The sequence below is a fragment of the Chrysemys picta genome, unplaced genomic scaffold (assembly GCF_011386835.1).
Source record: "Chrysemys picta bellii isolate R12L10 unplaced genomic scaffold, ASM1138683v2 scaf661, whole genome shotgun sequence".
NCBI classification, from domain to species: domain Eukaryota; kingdom Metazoa; phylum Chordata; order Testudines; family Emydidae; genus Chrysemys; species Chrysemys picta.
Window position 1 is genome coordinate 21,496 of NW_027053368.1, and position 14,505 is coordinate 36,000.

The window sequence follows — 14,505 nt, forward strand, 5'->3', positions numbered from 1 at the left end:
GGCAATCACACTGCCCGGGTCCGTGGCAAAGTCAAGTTTCAAGGAGGGTTTTGAAGGAGGATAATGAGTTAGTTTTGCAGATATTTATGGGAGCTCCTCCCAAGTATGAGGGGCTGCATGGCAGGAAACATAATGGTTTATTTATTTTGTAAATGGTTCTGCAATTGGATGCATGTACTATCAATTTGCTATTTCATTAAAGGCCAGATTTTTAAACATATGTAGGCACCTAACTCTCATTTATTTCAGTGAGATTTAGGTGCCTAAATACTTTTAAAATCTGGCCCTAAGGACCTAAAATGGCAACTAGGCAGATCTTCCTGGCTATTTCCATATGTAGTTGCATGCCTGATTACATCCCACTGCACCCCTAAGGCGGGGTTTGAGATATCCGTACTCACGGTCAGTAGTATTAACTCCATGGATAGTCCCATTGACCTCAATAGGACTCCACGTGGAGTAAGGTGCTATTCACGGTGTGGAAGAGTTATCAGAAGACAGCCTTTAACAAATCCTTTGCAAATTTAGGCCTGAATCCTGCAGCTGCATTTGCAGTTGCCATTTCAGTGTTGGGCCGTTAGCCTAAGAAGTATTATAAAATCTTCATGCATATTAGCACTAAATTAATTAATAGGCAGCAGATTTAAAATAAACAAAAGGAAGTATTTATTCACACAACGCACAGTCAACCTGTGAAACTCTTTGCCTGAGGATGTTGTGAAGGCCAAGACTATGACAGGGTTCAAAAAAGAACTAGATAATTTCACGGAGGACAGGTCCATCAATGGCTATTAGCCAGGATGGCCAGGGATGGTGTCCCTAGACTGTTTGCTGGAAGCTGGGAGTGGGCGACAGGGGGTAGATTACTTGATGATTACCTGTTCTGTTCATTCCCTCCGGGGCACCAGGCATTGGCCATGTCAGAAGACAGGATATTGGGCTAGATGGAGCTTTGGTCTGACCCAGTGTGGCCGTTCTTATGTTCTTATGTAAATTCATTGGGTAATAGCGTACCGTCCTCCAGGCCACATTTTTACCAGATGTGGAAGTCTCATGCAGTCCATCTAAAGGCACTAAGTTACAAATGGGAGAAGTTTTTGCATGTATTAAAGTGACTTGAGTGTGGTATTTTCAAAGCTGCATGAGAATTTGTAGGCCCAGTTCCTCTTCAGTTGAATAGGAATCGGGCACCCAAATCCCCGAGATGGCTTGAAAATCTTCATCCTGTGATAGCATCGGCCGTTCAACCAAAACGAATGTGCCTTATGTGTAACTGTATGAACGTTCATAGTGGAATAAGGTTCTGATCCAAAACCCTTTGAAGTGGAAAGACGTCTGTTGACTTCACTGGGCTTTGGATCAGTCCGTAAATCAGGGTCATGTTGGCCGCATTAAAGAGATGGGAAGAAGGGTGTAGGGAACATTTCCAGCCCATGTAAGGACCAGGAACAATTGCATTCCTAGCACTAAGGAGAGCGCAGTGACTCCTCACTCCCTACTCCCCCAGGGGCAGACAGCATTCCAAAGGAGGTGGGGAGAAGTTGGGTCATGGCCCCACCTCAGCACCCCTCCACACGAGTCCACGTAGCATGCAGCATTTCATCAAGGGGTGCAGCAGCAGCTCTGCTCCTCCGGGGGCAGTATAGGCCCTTAGTTTTGGCTGAGCTTCGATGGCACAACTGAGTGGTCAGGAGGCAAAGTCTGCACCTCAAACACATTGCTATGAACCTCTGTCATCCCCAACAGTGGTATCACATGGAATACATTTGCATGCTGTCAGATCTGTGATTCAAATGTAGAGTTGCCTGCATGGTGCAGCCCTGAAAAAGGTGAGGCGGATAAAGTATACATCTTAATGTTGTCGAAATGTCATTGGCCCTTCTTTCTTAAGTCCCTCCTCAGCATACCCTTCAATGTCTTCAGGTGCAGTGCCCTGAATGCATACTAACTGTATGTTAATGAAGGAAAAATACAATCCAAAGCACTTGTAAAAATAGAAATAACTCAATATATTAGATGCCAGAAAATCCATCTCAGCTTGTCATCCTGGCCATGTTTGGAAAATGCCATAGTCGCAAAATTGCACATGAAAAATCTTCCTAGACAGTTAATAAATTCTCACTTTAAAGTTCTGCAATTACTGCATATATCTCCCATACCAAAAATGAGAAGCAGTGATTAATAGTAATGTCTTATACTGTCCTTGCTCCAAGGAGTAAGATTCAAAATTACTTTTACATTTACAGATTCAGGGACAGATTTTCAACACCCAGCAGTTCCCTCTGAGAAGAATAGGAGTGCTGGGGCTTGAGATCTTTTGCAAATCTGGTCCTTTAATTTCATTTCTAATGATTTCACTAAATATTTGAAAGAAAATACATTTTAAAAAAATCTGAATGAGTCTGACTCTGAAAGTTTTAGCCAAACTCAATTTTGTTTTTTTAAAAACTCTTATTAACGCACCGTTTTTGTTTTGTTAATTTTGCTACTATCACAGAGGGAAGTGTCTGCAAGGATAGTCCAAGTAGTAACAGCTGAAGCTGTAGCAGTCCTGAAAGGTGAACAGGAAAAAGAAGCCCAGCACAAAGATCAGCCTGGACCATTACCTTTAGGTAAAACAAGGAATTTGCAAGAGTGGGGAAGGTATCTCTGTGTGTGCAGCTGTATATAAATATAATTATTAATATCAGGTCACAATATATAATGCATGTAGATCACAAAGGTGGTGCTGATATTCATGGATAAATTGTAGAACCCTGGGATAAATTTTGTAACCAGATAATAAATAAAATGTCATATTTCCCCAATTTATCATGCACCTTTGACTGCCTCGCTGACCCTATCCTCACTAGTCCATCTCCCACCAGGTCTGCGTTACATTCTCTGAGCAACTTCGACCGTTATTGTTATTATTGTGTTTATTATGATAGTGGCTCGTTAACTGAGGTGCAATTTTGCCCGAAAGTCCCTAATTCAGCAAAAATACTTAACACAGGCTTGACTTTAAGCATTTGCTTAAGTCCTATCGAGATCTATGGAATTTAAGCGCACACTTAACTCCTTTGCTGAGTTGGGCCTAAGTGAGGGCAGAACTAATTACACAGCCTGGGTGTTGAGACATTCTTCAACATACTCTGAGAAACAACGTATATGTTTGCAATGATTTCTGTTACAGCGCCTGTAGGTACGAAAGTACATCTGTGAGTTATTTAAATGTGGTTGTATGATCTGCATTGGGATCAAAAAGCCAGTCTCAAGAGGAAGTATTCGAGGCACTAGGTCTGGTCCAATATCCATTGAAGTCAATGAAAGTCTTTCCATTGATTTCATTGGTCTGGGGATCACACCCTAAATCATAAATTGAGACCTAGTTGCTTGCTGGAATCATTTGCAGCCCAGGAAATACTATGGCATAAAGTTTAAAAAACCTGATAGATCCCAGTACTAACTCTGAAGAAATTCTCAAAACTATTTCTGTGAAATCAGATGAAGAATCTGAGTATACCTGAGAGATACCTTGTTTAGGGCTTAATCTTGCTGCTACTGAAACCATTGACAAAACTTCCTCTGACTTCAGTGGGAACAGGATAAGACCCTTAATTGGGAATTAATCTAAAACCTTAGATTAGGCTTCAATATAGCGCCTTCCTCTGATGAAATACCATGATCAGGTGGCTGACAGAAGTTCCCCATTGACTTGTTTTCCTTCCTTGGTGATGCTTCCAGCTGGTACCTTTCATACTTTGACAAGGAACGTTTGCATATATTATGCAGCTAGCCCTGAACCCAGTAGAAACAAAAAAAAAATACCCAGGTTGTAATAATGTAAGAACCCAGCAAAGTGCTGTTTGTCCAGCTACCCAAAGGTAAACTAAGCTTGGGATTGGGTGCCTATTTATCCCTTTTCCATATGATCGAACTGAATCTTTAAAATCTCACTGATTTAAATATGTTGCCATCCTAGGTTTGTGAATGAAGCTTTCTCAAAATCATGAATGAACAATAGTATTGATCTGGCTAACAGATGGGACACAAACACAAAGGACTGATACTTTTTTATTTTATTTTATTTAATTTTGTTATACCCTGGGACCAGACTCTTGAACGTAAGGCAGGGCACCTGAAAGGAAATGTTTTCCTTTCATTATAGGTTTAAAATAATACATTGAAACAGGGAGTATCTCTGAAAATCTATTAGGCACAACCTCCATTTAAGTATTCTCCGAATAGGCCAGAATTGCAGCTTGTACTCGGCATCTAATGGTTTCACAGGAATTAATTGCTGTATCTCATTTTCTCATTTGCATTGTTCAATCTCTAGCAGTTGAAGAATCAGCTAATCTGCCTCCTTCCCCACCTCCATCACCAGCCTCAGAACAGACTGGAACACTGGCAGAAGGTAAGGGTCCCCTGGACATTTCAGAGTATATCTATCGAGGAAGGGAACAAATGCTCGTACGAAGAGGTGGGGGAAGTAGTAAATGGAAATACTTCCTGCTAGCTTCAGCTTAAAGAGTAAGCATTCCCCAGCAATGCAGTGCCATCTGCAAAGTGACCGTAACACACAAATGAGATATATACATATACACAGGGATAATTGGAAGTAAGCAAAAATAAATACACAGACATATATATATATATATGAACAATAATTATTAATAGATATTACAAGCCAAGATGTCTAAATAGTGAGACTTCCCAAGTGTGAGCCTAGAACGTGGTGTTAAATATTGATTACTACAGTCTGTTAAGATGTGTTTAGTTGGAAATTAACCAGCATTAATGTTGTTTCACAATCCAAGTCCATACAAGCAAGGAGATTCAGAGTTTGATTATTCTTTCTGCTTTCCAGCTTTAATTCACATGTCTGTGCCTTGGTGTATATGGGGATTCTGTACCAGGGTGCCAAAGTGAAATTCTACTCTTAAAGCAAATTATACTTTCTGATCCACACAGTAGTACTCAACGTCTGAGATGACATTCACATTTTCCATATCTGGATGATTGGCTGAATTCAGACAGCTGAGCCACATGGTAAACTATGAAAAATCTCTCTGCGTATCAGTTTTTAGAAACATCAATCTATTCAAAATCAGCAAAAATATATTTTCCCAAGTATAGATTTTGCTCTATCCAGATGATTGACACCACAGAAAAAACCTGCCACAAACTTCTGAGCCACATGTTAGCTTGCACATATGTGACATTACTAAGCAGATTTCATCTATGTGCATTAAAGGCTGGCTAAAGTCAATGTATCACACTGCAAAACATCAAATAAGCATGCCAGTTCTACTCTGGGCTCCCAGTCTGTCAGTACCGAACAGGTGGTCAAACCCGCTGGTACCCTTCTCCACACTACTGCCTACAAAGACATTGATCACAGCTGCATCAGGAACAGGGTGCAGTGCATACCTGGACCACCTCCATATACAAGGACCTGCATCCCAAAAGGGCATGAGGCTACACATAAAACCTTCTTGTCATGACCTGCTCCTTCCTGGGCACACACCATATTTATCAGGGTCTGTGGATCATTAGTGCAGCCATTCAACCTCCCTAGTCTTCTCGGGATACGTGTCTATTTTGGCTGCTTATCCTAATTCTGTTTTCGAGGGCCTTGCAACTCCCTTCCAAAACCCACCAACTGACTACACTTTCAACTGCTTGGTTTGATAAACAGTAAATTTATTTAACCTGACTAGACATAACAATGGTCAGTAACCTTTCTAGTTCTTGCACTGAAAGGGACATTCTATGCTTTAGAGAACCTAGTGGAGCTTCCTCTCCTCACAAAAGCCACCCAAAGAATCTTCTCTCCCTCTCCCCAGGAGTCAACTGCTGTTCCTTCAAATTAACCCACCGCCACCGAATTACAAGCTGTCATGGCTGACCCTTCACACAATATTCCGTAAAGATAAGGTGGTTGTTGAGACCTCATCCCAAATTTATTTCTGAACTTGTCACACTTATTTGAACCAATCTACCTGTCTTCATTCCAAAACCCCATTCCTCTCCAGTGGAGAAGAAATTCCCCCGCTTTAGATGTTTGTTTTTAGGCCTGTGATAGGACAGAGCCCTTCAGACACTTCCTGTCTTTTGTTGTTGTTGTTGTTTTGGTTGTTGCCATTTCTCGTGCTTCTAAGGGACAAGTAGTTTCCGAGATAATATCTGAACCTAAGTGGATTACAGTGCATTTCAGGCTGCTATCGCATGGCTGGTATCAAAGCTTATTCCACTAAAGTGTGCTTTAGAAACATCCACATACCTGAATTTTGTAAGGCAGTTAGTGGCAAGCAGGACTCCTCAATCCCATCTTCCAAATGGGCCTCTGCTCATCAGTCATTTAGAATTGGAGATGCATCTTAGCTGACATCTTGAAGAACCACAGTTACTATAAGGTAAGTAACCATTCTGTCTTCTAGTGCAGGCAGTGCCATCTCCCATATCCTCCACTGTCTGAAGGGAACTGGAAGTTTTGAGAAAAGCAGTTGGTTCAAGCTAGATCCAATAAGATGGTGACGTTATCGAAAACACTTTGGAATTGGCAGCTTTTCATTTTCATTTTAAGAGAGGGCCTCTCACCACTGGGGATCAAAATGGTGCTTACTGCATGCATCAGTGCTCCTAGATACATTTGCTACATAGCAACAATTGCCATAAACAACTTCTAATATCTAAATAGTAAATAACTGAATATTCAGACCATGCTAGACATATTTTTAATGTTAGCATTATCAGTAGTAAATATCCTATTAAAGATAAACAGGGTGAACTAAATACACTTATGAGATAACTGCTTCACCATTGGGGTAGGTGTGTAAATTCACTTGTAATGAAAGACTGTTGTATATGGAGTCATATTTTTCTAAAGTAATGTGCAGTGTTGAAAGGATAATTTACTTTAGATAAGAAGTGAGAACTAGTACATATTCTGTTCCGTAGATTGTGCTCTAAACACAAGCACGAAGACTTAAGTGAACTACTTATATAACAAAGGTAGCCCTTTTGTGTGTGTGAATTATTCAGATTTTTCTTTTATGAATTGGTTCATTATTTACAATTATCTGACAGATGGTTTGAGCATGTTTCATCCTGTGGATTAATCTCAAGTATTTGCTGCTTCAAGGATTTGTTACCTAATTTTCTGTCCGTTCTGTCTGGTCATCTGTTTCTGCTCCCTGACTAGATTCTCATGGGTATTTGCAACCTTTCTCTTCCTGTGAACACTCTAGGAACAAAAATGTACTTGTACTGCAAACGCCATTAAAGCAGATTTTCTGTCTATTTGAACCAATGCTTATTCATGCTCATTTTTTATCATTAACCCAGCTCTAGTGAAGCAAGTCTTATTCCCATTATTGTGGCATAATGAATTCTAAACAGAGTAACCTTTGAGCTGTGTGCACTATCATGGACCTAACTCTTCATGCTTCTGTTTTGCTGCAGGGAATGTACAAATACCTTGAGAGGTGTTTTTCAGACTTCAGGCAGAGAGGCTTCGTTGTTGGATATGACACGCGAGGTCAGGTGACCAGCAGCTGCAGCAGTAAGAGGTATGAGGATTGATTCCATTTGAAAGACTAGAATTTTAAGTGTGGCTTATAATGGTTCTCTTCATATGGGGAATTTTATCAGGAATTTAGTGTATTCTCTATTTATATTTCTGTAGTGCCTAAGAGTCCTAGTTATGGACCCCTAGTGCTAGGCGCTGTACAGACCCATAACAAAGACAGTCCTTGTCCCAAAAGAGTATACCATGTAAATGCACAAGCACTCTAAACAGCAAGACAGTCACATGATGTAGAAATCACTATATGTGTGTGAGACTTAAGTGTGAAAGGAAACTTAAAATACTAAGCCCTTAACTTGAATTCATCAAAAAACTGCACGACTGGTTATCAGTGTTTTGAGTATTGAGTTTTATTGCAAAACTGTAGTTCTAACTCTGTCAAACTACACATCTGATTTAAACTTTCACGTGGAAAAGGAGGAATTCCTCCTTCAACCCTATGTAACTATCATAGAATCATAGAACATCAGGGTTGGAAGGGACCTCAAGAGGTCATCTAGTCCAACCCCCTGCTCAAAGCAGGACCAATTCCCAACTAAATCATCCCAGCCAGGGCTTTGTCAAGCCGGGCCTTAAAAACCTCCAAGGAATGAGACTCCACCGCCTCCCTAGGTAACACATTCCAGTGTTTCACCACCCTCCTAGTGAAATAGTTTTTCCTAATATCCAACCTGGACCTCCCCCACTGCAACTTGAGACCATTGCTCCTTGTTCTGTCATCTGCCACCACTGAGAACAGCCGAGCTCCATCCTCTTTGGAATCCCCCTTTCAGGTAGTTGAAGGCTGCTATCAAATCCCCCCTCATTCTTCTCTTCTGGAGACTAAACAATCCCAGTTCCCTCAACCTCTCCTCATAAGTCATGTGCTCCAGACCCCTAATCATTTTTGTTGCCCTCCGTTGGGCTCTTTCCAATTTTTCCACATCCTTCTTGTAGTGTGGGGCCCAAAACTGGACACAGTACTCCAGATGAGGCCTCACCAATGTCGAATAAAGGGGAACGATCACATTCCTCGACCTGCTGGCAATGCCCCTACTTATACAGCCCAAAATGCCGTTAGCCTTCTTGGCAACAAGAGCACACTGTTGACTCATATCCAGCTTCTCGTCCACTGTGACCCCTAGGTCCTTTTCTGCAGAACTGCTACCTAGCCATTCGGTCCCTAGTCTGTAGCAGTGCATGCGATTCTTCCGTCCTAAGTGCAGGACTCTGCACTTGTCCTTGTTGAACCTCATCAGGTTTTTTTTGGCCCAATCCTCTAATTTGTCTAGGTCCTCTGTATCCGATCCCTACCCTCTAGTGTATCTACCACGCCTCCCAGTTTAGTGTCATCTGCAAACTTGCTGAGAGTGCAGTCCACACCATCCTCCAGATCATTAATAAAGATATTAAACAAAACCGGCCCCAGGACCGACCCTTGGGGCACTCCGCTTGAAACCGGCTGCCAACTAGACATGGAGCCGTTGATCACTACTGTGATACCTCTTGTAGCATCATACACTGATTTGTCTCGGCAGTATGCAGGCATTAATACAGTCACACAAATGAGGAGTCTTTTCTAATTTCATGCTTTAAAAAAATCCAAACTTCTACAAATATAAAGGTGCTTAATGCTGCTGATTTTACTAAAATAGCTCAGCCAGGCTGGTAGACTACTTTAAAAAAACTGATTTAGTATCCTTGCCTTTTTTTTAACTTGGGTAATATATGGTTTGAAATGCAGAGAGAGAATTCCTGTAACATCATTAATTCTCACTTGATCATATTACTGGGACTCTTGCTTTTCAGTATGTTACAGTACACTTACTATTACACTATCGTGTGATTAAAAAATTAAATTACACTTCACTGTCAAAAAAGTGAACAAAGTAAACATGGTATGTTTGGATCCTTAATTTTCATAGCCTGTTTGTTCACTTACAATGAGCCCCCTCCCATCATTTTTAATGATCAAAGTGCAAATAATTTTCTGGTTATAAATACCTGTGAAGTTGTTGTTGTTGTTTCAAAGACAAGAAACTGTTTGATGAAATTGAACTAAAGTTCCCGCTAGCCCTAATGAAAGGATTATTTTAAAGTAAGTTCTGTCTGTCTGGCAGTAAGGCTAATGACTGTATGAATTTCTGTAGCTGTTTTTAGACTGATTGGAATAAGGGAGATTGCTGGCCTATTGAAGTTTATTTTGGGAGTAGTATATTGATCTACTTTATCGGAATCATCTGAAACTGCTGAACAGCATTAAAAACCACCAACCTCTGTTAGTTACCAAGATCTATTTTTACCCCTCGAAAGGCTTTTGTTGTAGGAATTTGGCGTTTTTGAAACATGTACCGTGGAGCTTAGATTTGTGCTTCTGTGATCAGATATGGTTCTCAAACAACTGGAGGCTTTGAACCTTTGTATGTCTTTTGACTGTGATGTTGATTGCAAGGCGCTTTACAAGCAAATAAAATGACAAAACACAGCTTCAAAGAGTTTACAATCTAATTATAGGCATGTCGCAGTTAGTGAAAAGATCAAACAGTGGACAGAAGTGGGAGACCAGTGAAGTGAGGGTTACAATAATGTCATATGACTATTTAGGTTTGTTATGTGGACTTATTGATGGTTTCATTATGTGTTATATTCATGTTACATTTTGGATTCAAAGCTGAATATATGAATAGGGATGATTTAATGAATGTTGTACGTATGTTATAATACACACATGAATGAGATTAAAGAGGGAATCAACATGCATGGAAAACACTTTATCCATTCCAAGATGATGTAAATTATGTATGCTCTTTATCACAACTCTTCCACAACATGAAGAAAAGTGAAACCAAACTTCCCAGTGACATTGAATTCTTGAGCAAATGGAAGAAACAAAACATCATCCCCAGAGGAGTCACCATCTATAACCCTCTGATCCTTACATACAACTTCAAATATGCTGAACAGCTCTGCAGAAGGACTTCAGAAAAAACTGAGGAACCATCTCCTGTACCTCACATCTCCAGAAGGAACTACCTCAAACAAGAAATCATTACATGCTTCCCACACACTGGAAGGATGACCAAGGAAACCTGCCTGGAGATCATGCAAGAAACCCAAAATATCAAAAAACCTGATGACAGCCATCCAACACAAAAACAAAAAGGGGAAACCAACTACAACAACTCCACAACCCACAGAACACCATCTCCGAGAGAAACCAGGACTCGCCACATGGATGCTAAGCGACACCCTATCATCATCAACTTATCAAGAAAACCCCTAACTAGAACCACATTCTGTGTACTCGCCAAGGGACTGATCATCTGCTCCATCACAGAACCTGAGACCATACTCACGTGGAGAACTAGAAGAATTCTTTCACAACAAAGACTACATCACCCACAACTACCACGTCCCCACTGATAGTCATAAGAAAAAAGAAACATTTGACTGGACTCCTCACAGAGAATGAAACCACACACTTGATCATTACGTTGATTGCTTCAGGAAAAAAATTGACTGAAATCGTTAACATCACATCCACCACAATCTCTCCACTGCTGAGAGGATAGCTATACAATCCATGAAATCCAACCACAAGATAGTGATCAAGCCAGTAGATAAGAGGTGCTATTGTAGTTCTCAACCTCAATGACCTACATCAACAAGGCCAACCGACAACTCTGACATCACCTATTATAAAGAAATCAAAGAAGATTGCACACTACTATTCACCCAGGAGTTTAAGGATGTCATCAAATCCTTCCTTCCCCAAACCACTCCAAGAGAATCTCTACAGCCTCACCGTTCGTGAACCCTTTCCACTCCAGGGATCTATTACATGCTTCCCAAGATACACAAATAAGGAAAACCAGGCATCTTATCTGGCTACAACACTCTTACTGAAGGAATATCAGGACTCACAAAAAACATCCTCAAACAGTTCACCACACAAAGGGCCGGTTTTATCCAGGACACGCCAACTTCCACCAGAAGCTCCATAACATTAACAGCCTCCTTCACAACACTGTCCGTGTCACCATGGATGTCACCTCCTATCCATCAACATCTGTACCCTGATTGCATTGCTGCCTGCCTCAAATATCTTTAAGACCAATGAACAACTCTCAGATATCCACCTCAAACACATTGTAAGGCCTTGGCTACACTTACCCGCTAGTTCGGCGGCTGGCAATCGAACTTCTGGGTTCGACTTATCGCGTCTAGTCTGGACGCGATAAGTCGAACCCGGAAGTGCTCGCCGTCGACTGCGGTACTCCAGCTTGGCGAGAGGAGTACCGCGGAGTCGACGGGGGAGCCTGCCTGCCGAGTGTGGACCAAGGTAAGTTCGAACTAAGGTACTTCGAACTTCAGCTACGTTATTCACGTAGCTGAAGTTGCGTACCTTAGTTCGAATTAGGGGGGTAGTGTAGACCTGGCCTAAGTGAGGATGAAATGGATAAGTTTGGCAATCATTTTACATTCAACAGACATAGACTTCTGGGAGGGAGGCTGGCTCATCTCATCAAAAGAGCTTTAAACTAGGAATTTGGGGGAGACGGTTGGGAGATGTCCAGTTAATCTCCACACCAGATTATAACATTGAGAGGGAGGACGATGAGATAAGAACGGATATAGCCGGGGGGAAGAGATTGGACATAAGGAGGGGGGGGGGGGATGGATACTAGACTAATAGGTCATACTAGCAGTACAGTGTCCATACCAAATGGGATAACAAATGTGAGAGAGGCCAAACGGCATAAATTAAGATGTTTATACACCAATGCAAGAAGCCTAGGTAACAAAATGGAGGAATTGGAGCTCCTGGTCCAAGAAACGAAACCGGATATCGTGGGAATAACTGAAACATGGTGGAATGGTAGTCATGACTGGAGTACAGGTATGGAAGGGTATGTGCTGTTTAGGAAAGACCGGAACAAAGGTAAAGGTGGGAGAGTAGCATTGTATGTAAATAATGAGGTAAACTGTAAAGAAATAAGTGATGGAATGGATAAGACGGAGTCTGTCTGGGCAATACTCACATTGGGTAAAAGAACTACTAGAGCCTCCCCTGGGATAGTGCTTGGCGTGTGCTATAGACCACCGGGATCTAGCCTGGATATGGACAGAGAACTCTTTAATGTTTTTAGGGAAGTAAATACTAATAGGAATGGTGTAATCATGGGAGACCGGTGTGTGGCTGCGGGGCCGCAAGCTCTGCGCCGTGGGTGAGCGCCGGGCCGGGATCCGGGGGGATGCAGGGGGCTGGGAGAAGTGCGGGGTTCGGGAGGTCCCGGGGCAGGAAGGGAGTGAGGGGAACATAGGGGGTACAGGGGGCTCGGGGTCCCTGGGGAGGAGGCAAGAAGAGGGGTGCAGGGGAAATGGGGGCAGGAGAGAGGTGGGGGTTGGGGTATGTTGGGGGCTCAGAGTCCCTGGGGAGGAGGCAGGAAGAGGGGTGCAGGGGAAATGGGGGTAGCAGTTGGGCGATGTGGGGGCTCAGGGGGTCCCTGAGGAGAAGGCAGGAGGGGTGAGGAGGTCATGGGGGGCAGCAGAGAGGTAGAGGATCAGGGGACAAGTGGAGACTTGGGGAGCTCCTGGGAAGTTGGCAGGAGATGGGGCTGAGCGGCCTTGAGTGAGTTAAGAGTAGTTTCAGGTTTTGCACCTGCCCAAGTGCCCCACCAGTGTTCGTGGTTTTATGATCACAAGCCCTGATGCGGCAATGAACCGCACAGACTCCAGTGGGGCTCAGCACGGATACAGGGATCCACCCATGGGGTTTTCAGTGCAGGATCAAGGCCATGCTTTTCTGCTTTGCCTGGTCTGTTCTAATGCAAGGGTCTCAAACTCAAATGACCACGAGGGCCACATGAGGACTAGTACATTGGCCCAAGGGCCGCATTTACTGACACCTCCCCCCCGCTGCCCTCGGCCCCGCTCCCACTCCACCCCTTCCACGAGGCCCCGCCCCTGCCCTGCCTCTTCCCACCCCTTCCCTGCCCCCATTCCAACCCCTTCCCTGAAATCCCCACCCCAGCTCTGCCCCCTCCCTGCCCCCAGGGGTGTGGCGGAGGCTCAGGGCAGGGAGTTGGGGTGTGGGTGCAGGAGGGGTGCGGCAGGGGATCAGGGTGAAGGGTGAGGCAGGGAGCTCAAGGCAGGGGGTTCGGCTGCAGGAGGGGTTCGGGGGGTGGGCTCCGGCCTGACACGCACCGGGGGCAGGGCAGGTTCCCTGCCTGCCTGCCTTCCTGCCCTGCCCCCGCGTCGCTCCGGGAAGCGGATGGAACTTGGGGAAGGAGGGGCGCAGGGGTGTGTGTGGCACCGCCCCCAGCAGCTCCCATTGGCCGCAGTTCCCCATTCGTGGCCAGTGCGTGTTGTGCCGGAGCCGCTCTAGGTAAACGCTGGGGGAGGGTGGGGCGGGCCGCGAGGAGCTCGCGGGCCGCAGAAAATAACCCCACGGGCCGCATGCGACCCACGGGCCGAGTGTTTGAGACCCCTGCTCTAATGAGTCTTACTGGCATTGCTGTGTTGGTTTGGGATGTGATTTTTACTAACGTAGATATGCCAGTAAAGCGGTAGTGTAGACACAGTTATAACGGTGTTTATACTGGTATCGTTTATCCTGGTCAGGGAAATCCAATAAGCACTTTTATACCAATATAAATATGTCCACACTAGAGGTTTTTAACAGTATAGACCTGATCTACCCTTAAAATTTTTGCCAGTGTAGCTACGTTATCAAGCGTGGAAAAAATCACACCCCATAACTGACCTGATGGTGGTGGCAAAAGCACAATTGTAGATGCAGTTATACAAGCAAAACCATGCTTTTGCTGATATCGTTTATTTCATTTAGGGAACTGATATAAGTTATACCAGCAAATGCACTCTTCCTGGTATAAACGGCACCTCCACTAAAATGGTTTGCTGGTATAGTTACACTGGCAGATCCTTTTCTA

The 14,505-nt window shown here is 43.5% G+C and overlaps 1 protein-coding gene across 4 annotated transcripts in view; it reads left to right on the top strand.

Moving 5' to 3' along the window:
- LOC135972103 (microtubule-associated protein 2-like) overlaps positions 1-11,120 on the top strand; it is a 29,232-nt gene extending 18,112 nt beyond the window's left edge. For 2 of the 4 annotated variants that reach the window (XM_065579679.1, XM_065579681.1), the window contains exons 2-4: positions 2,498-2,612; positions 4,325-4,399; positions 7,450-11,120. In XM_065579679.1, the coding sequence (XP_065435751.1) occupies positions 2,498-2,612; positions 4,325-4,399; positions 7,450-7,469 (210 nt within the window). In that variant the 3' untranslated portion in view covers positions 7,470-11,120. Of the gene's footprint in view, positions 1-2,497; positions 2,613-4,321; positions 4,400-7,449 lie in introns of all 4 variants that reach the window. The other 2 variants (XM_065579678.1, XM_065579680.1) reach the window with 1 other exon arrangement.
- The last annotated feature ends 3,385 nt before the right edge of the window (positions 11,121-14,505 follow it).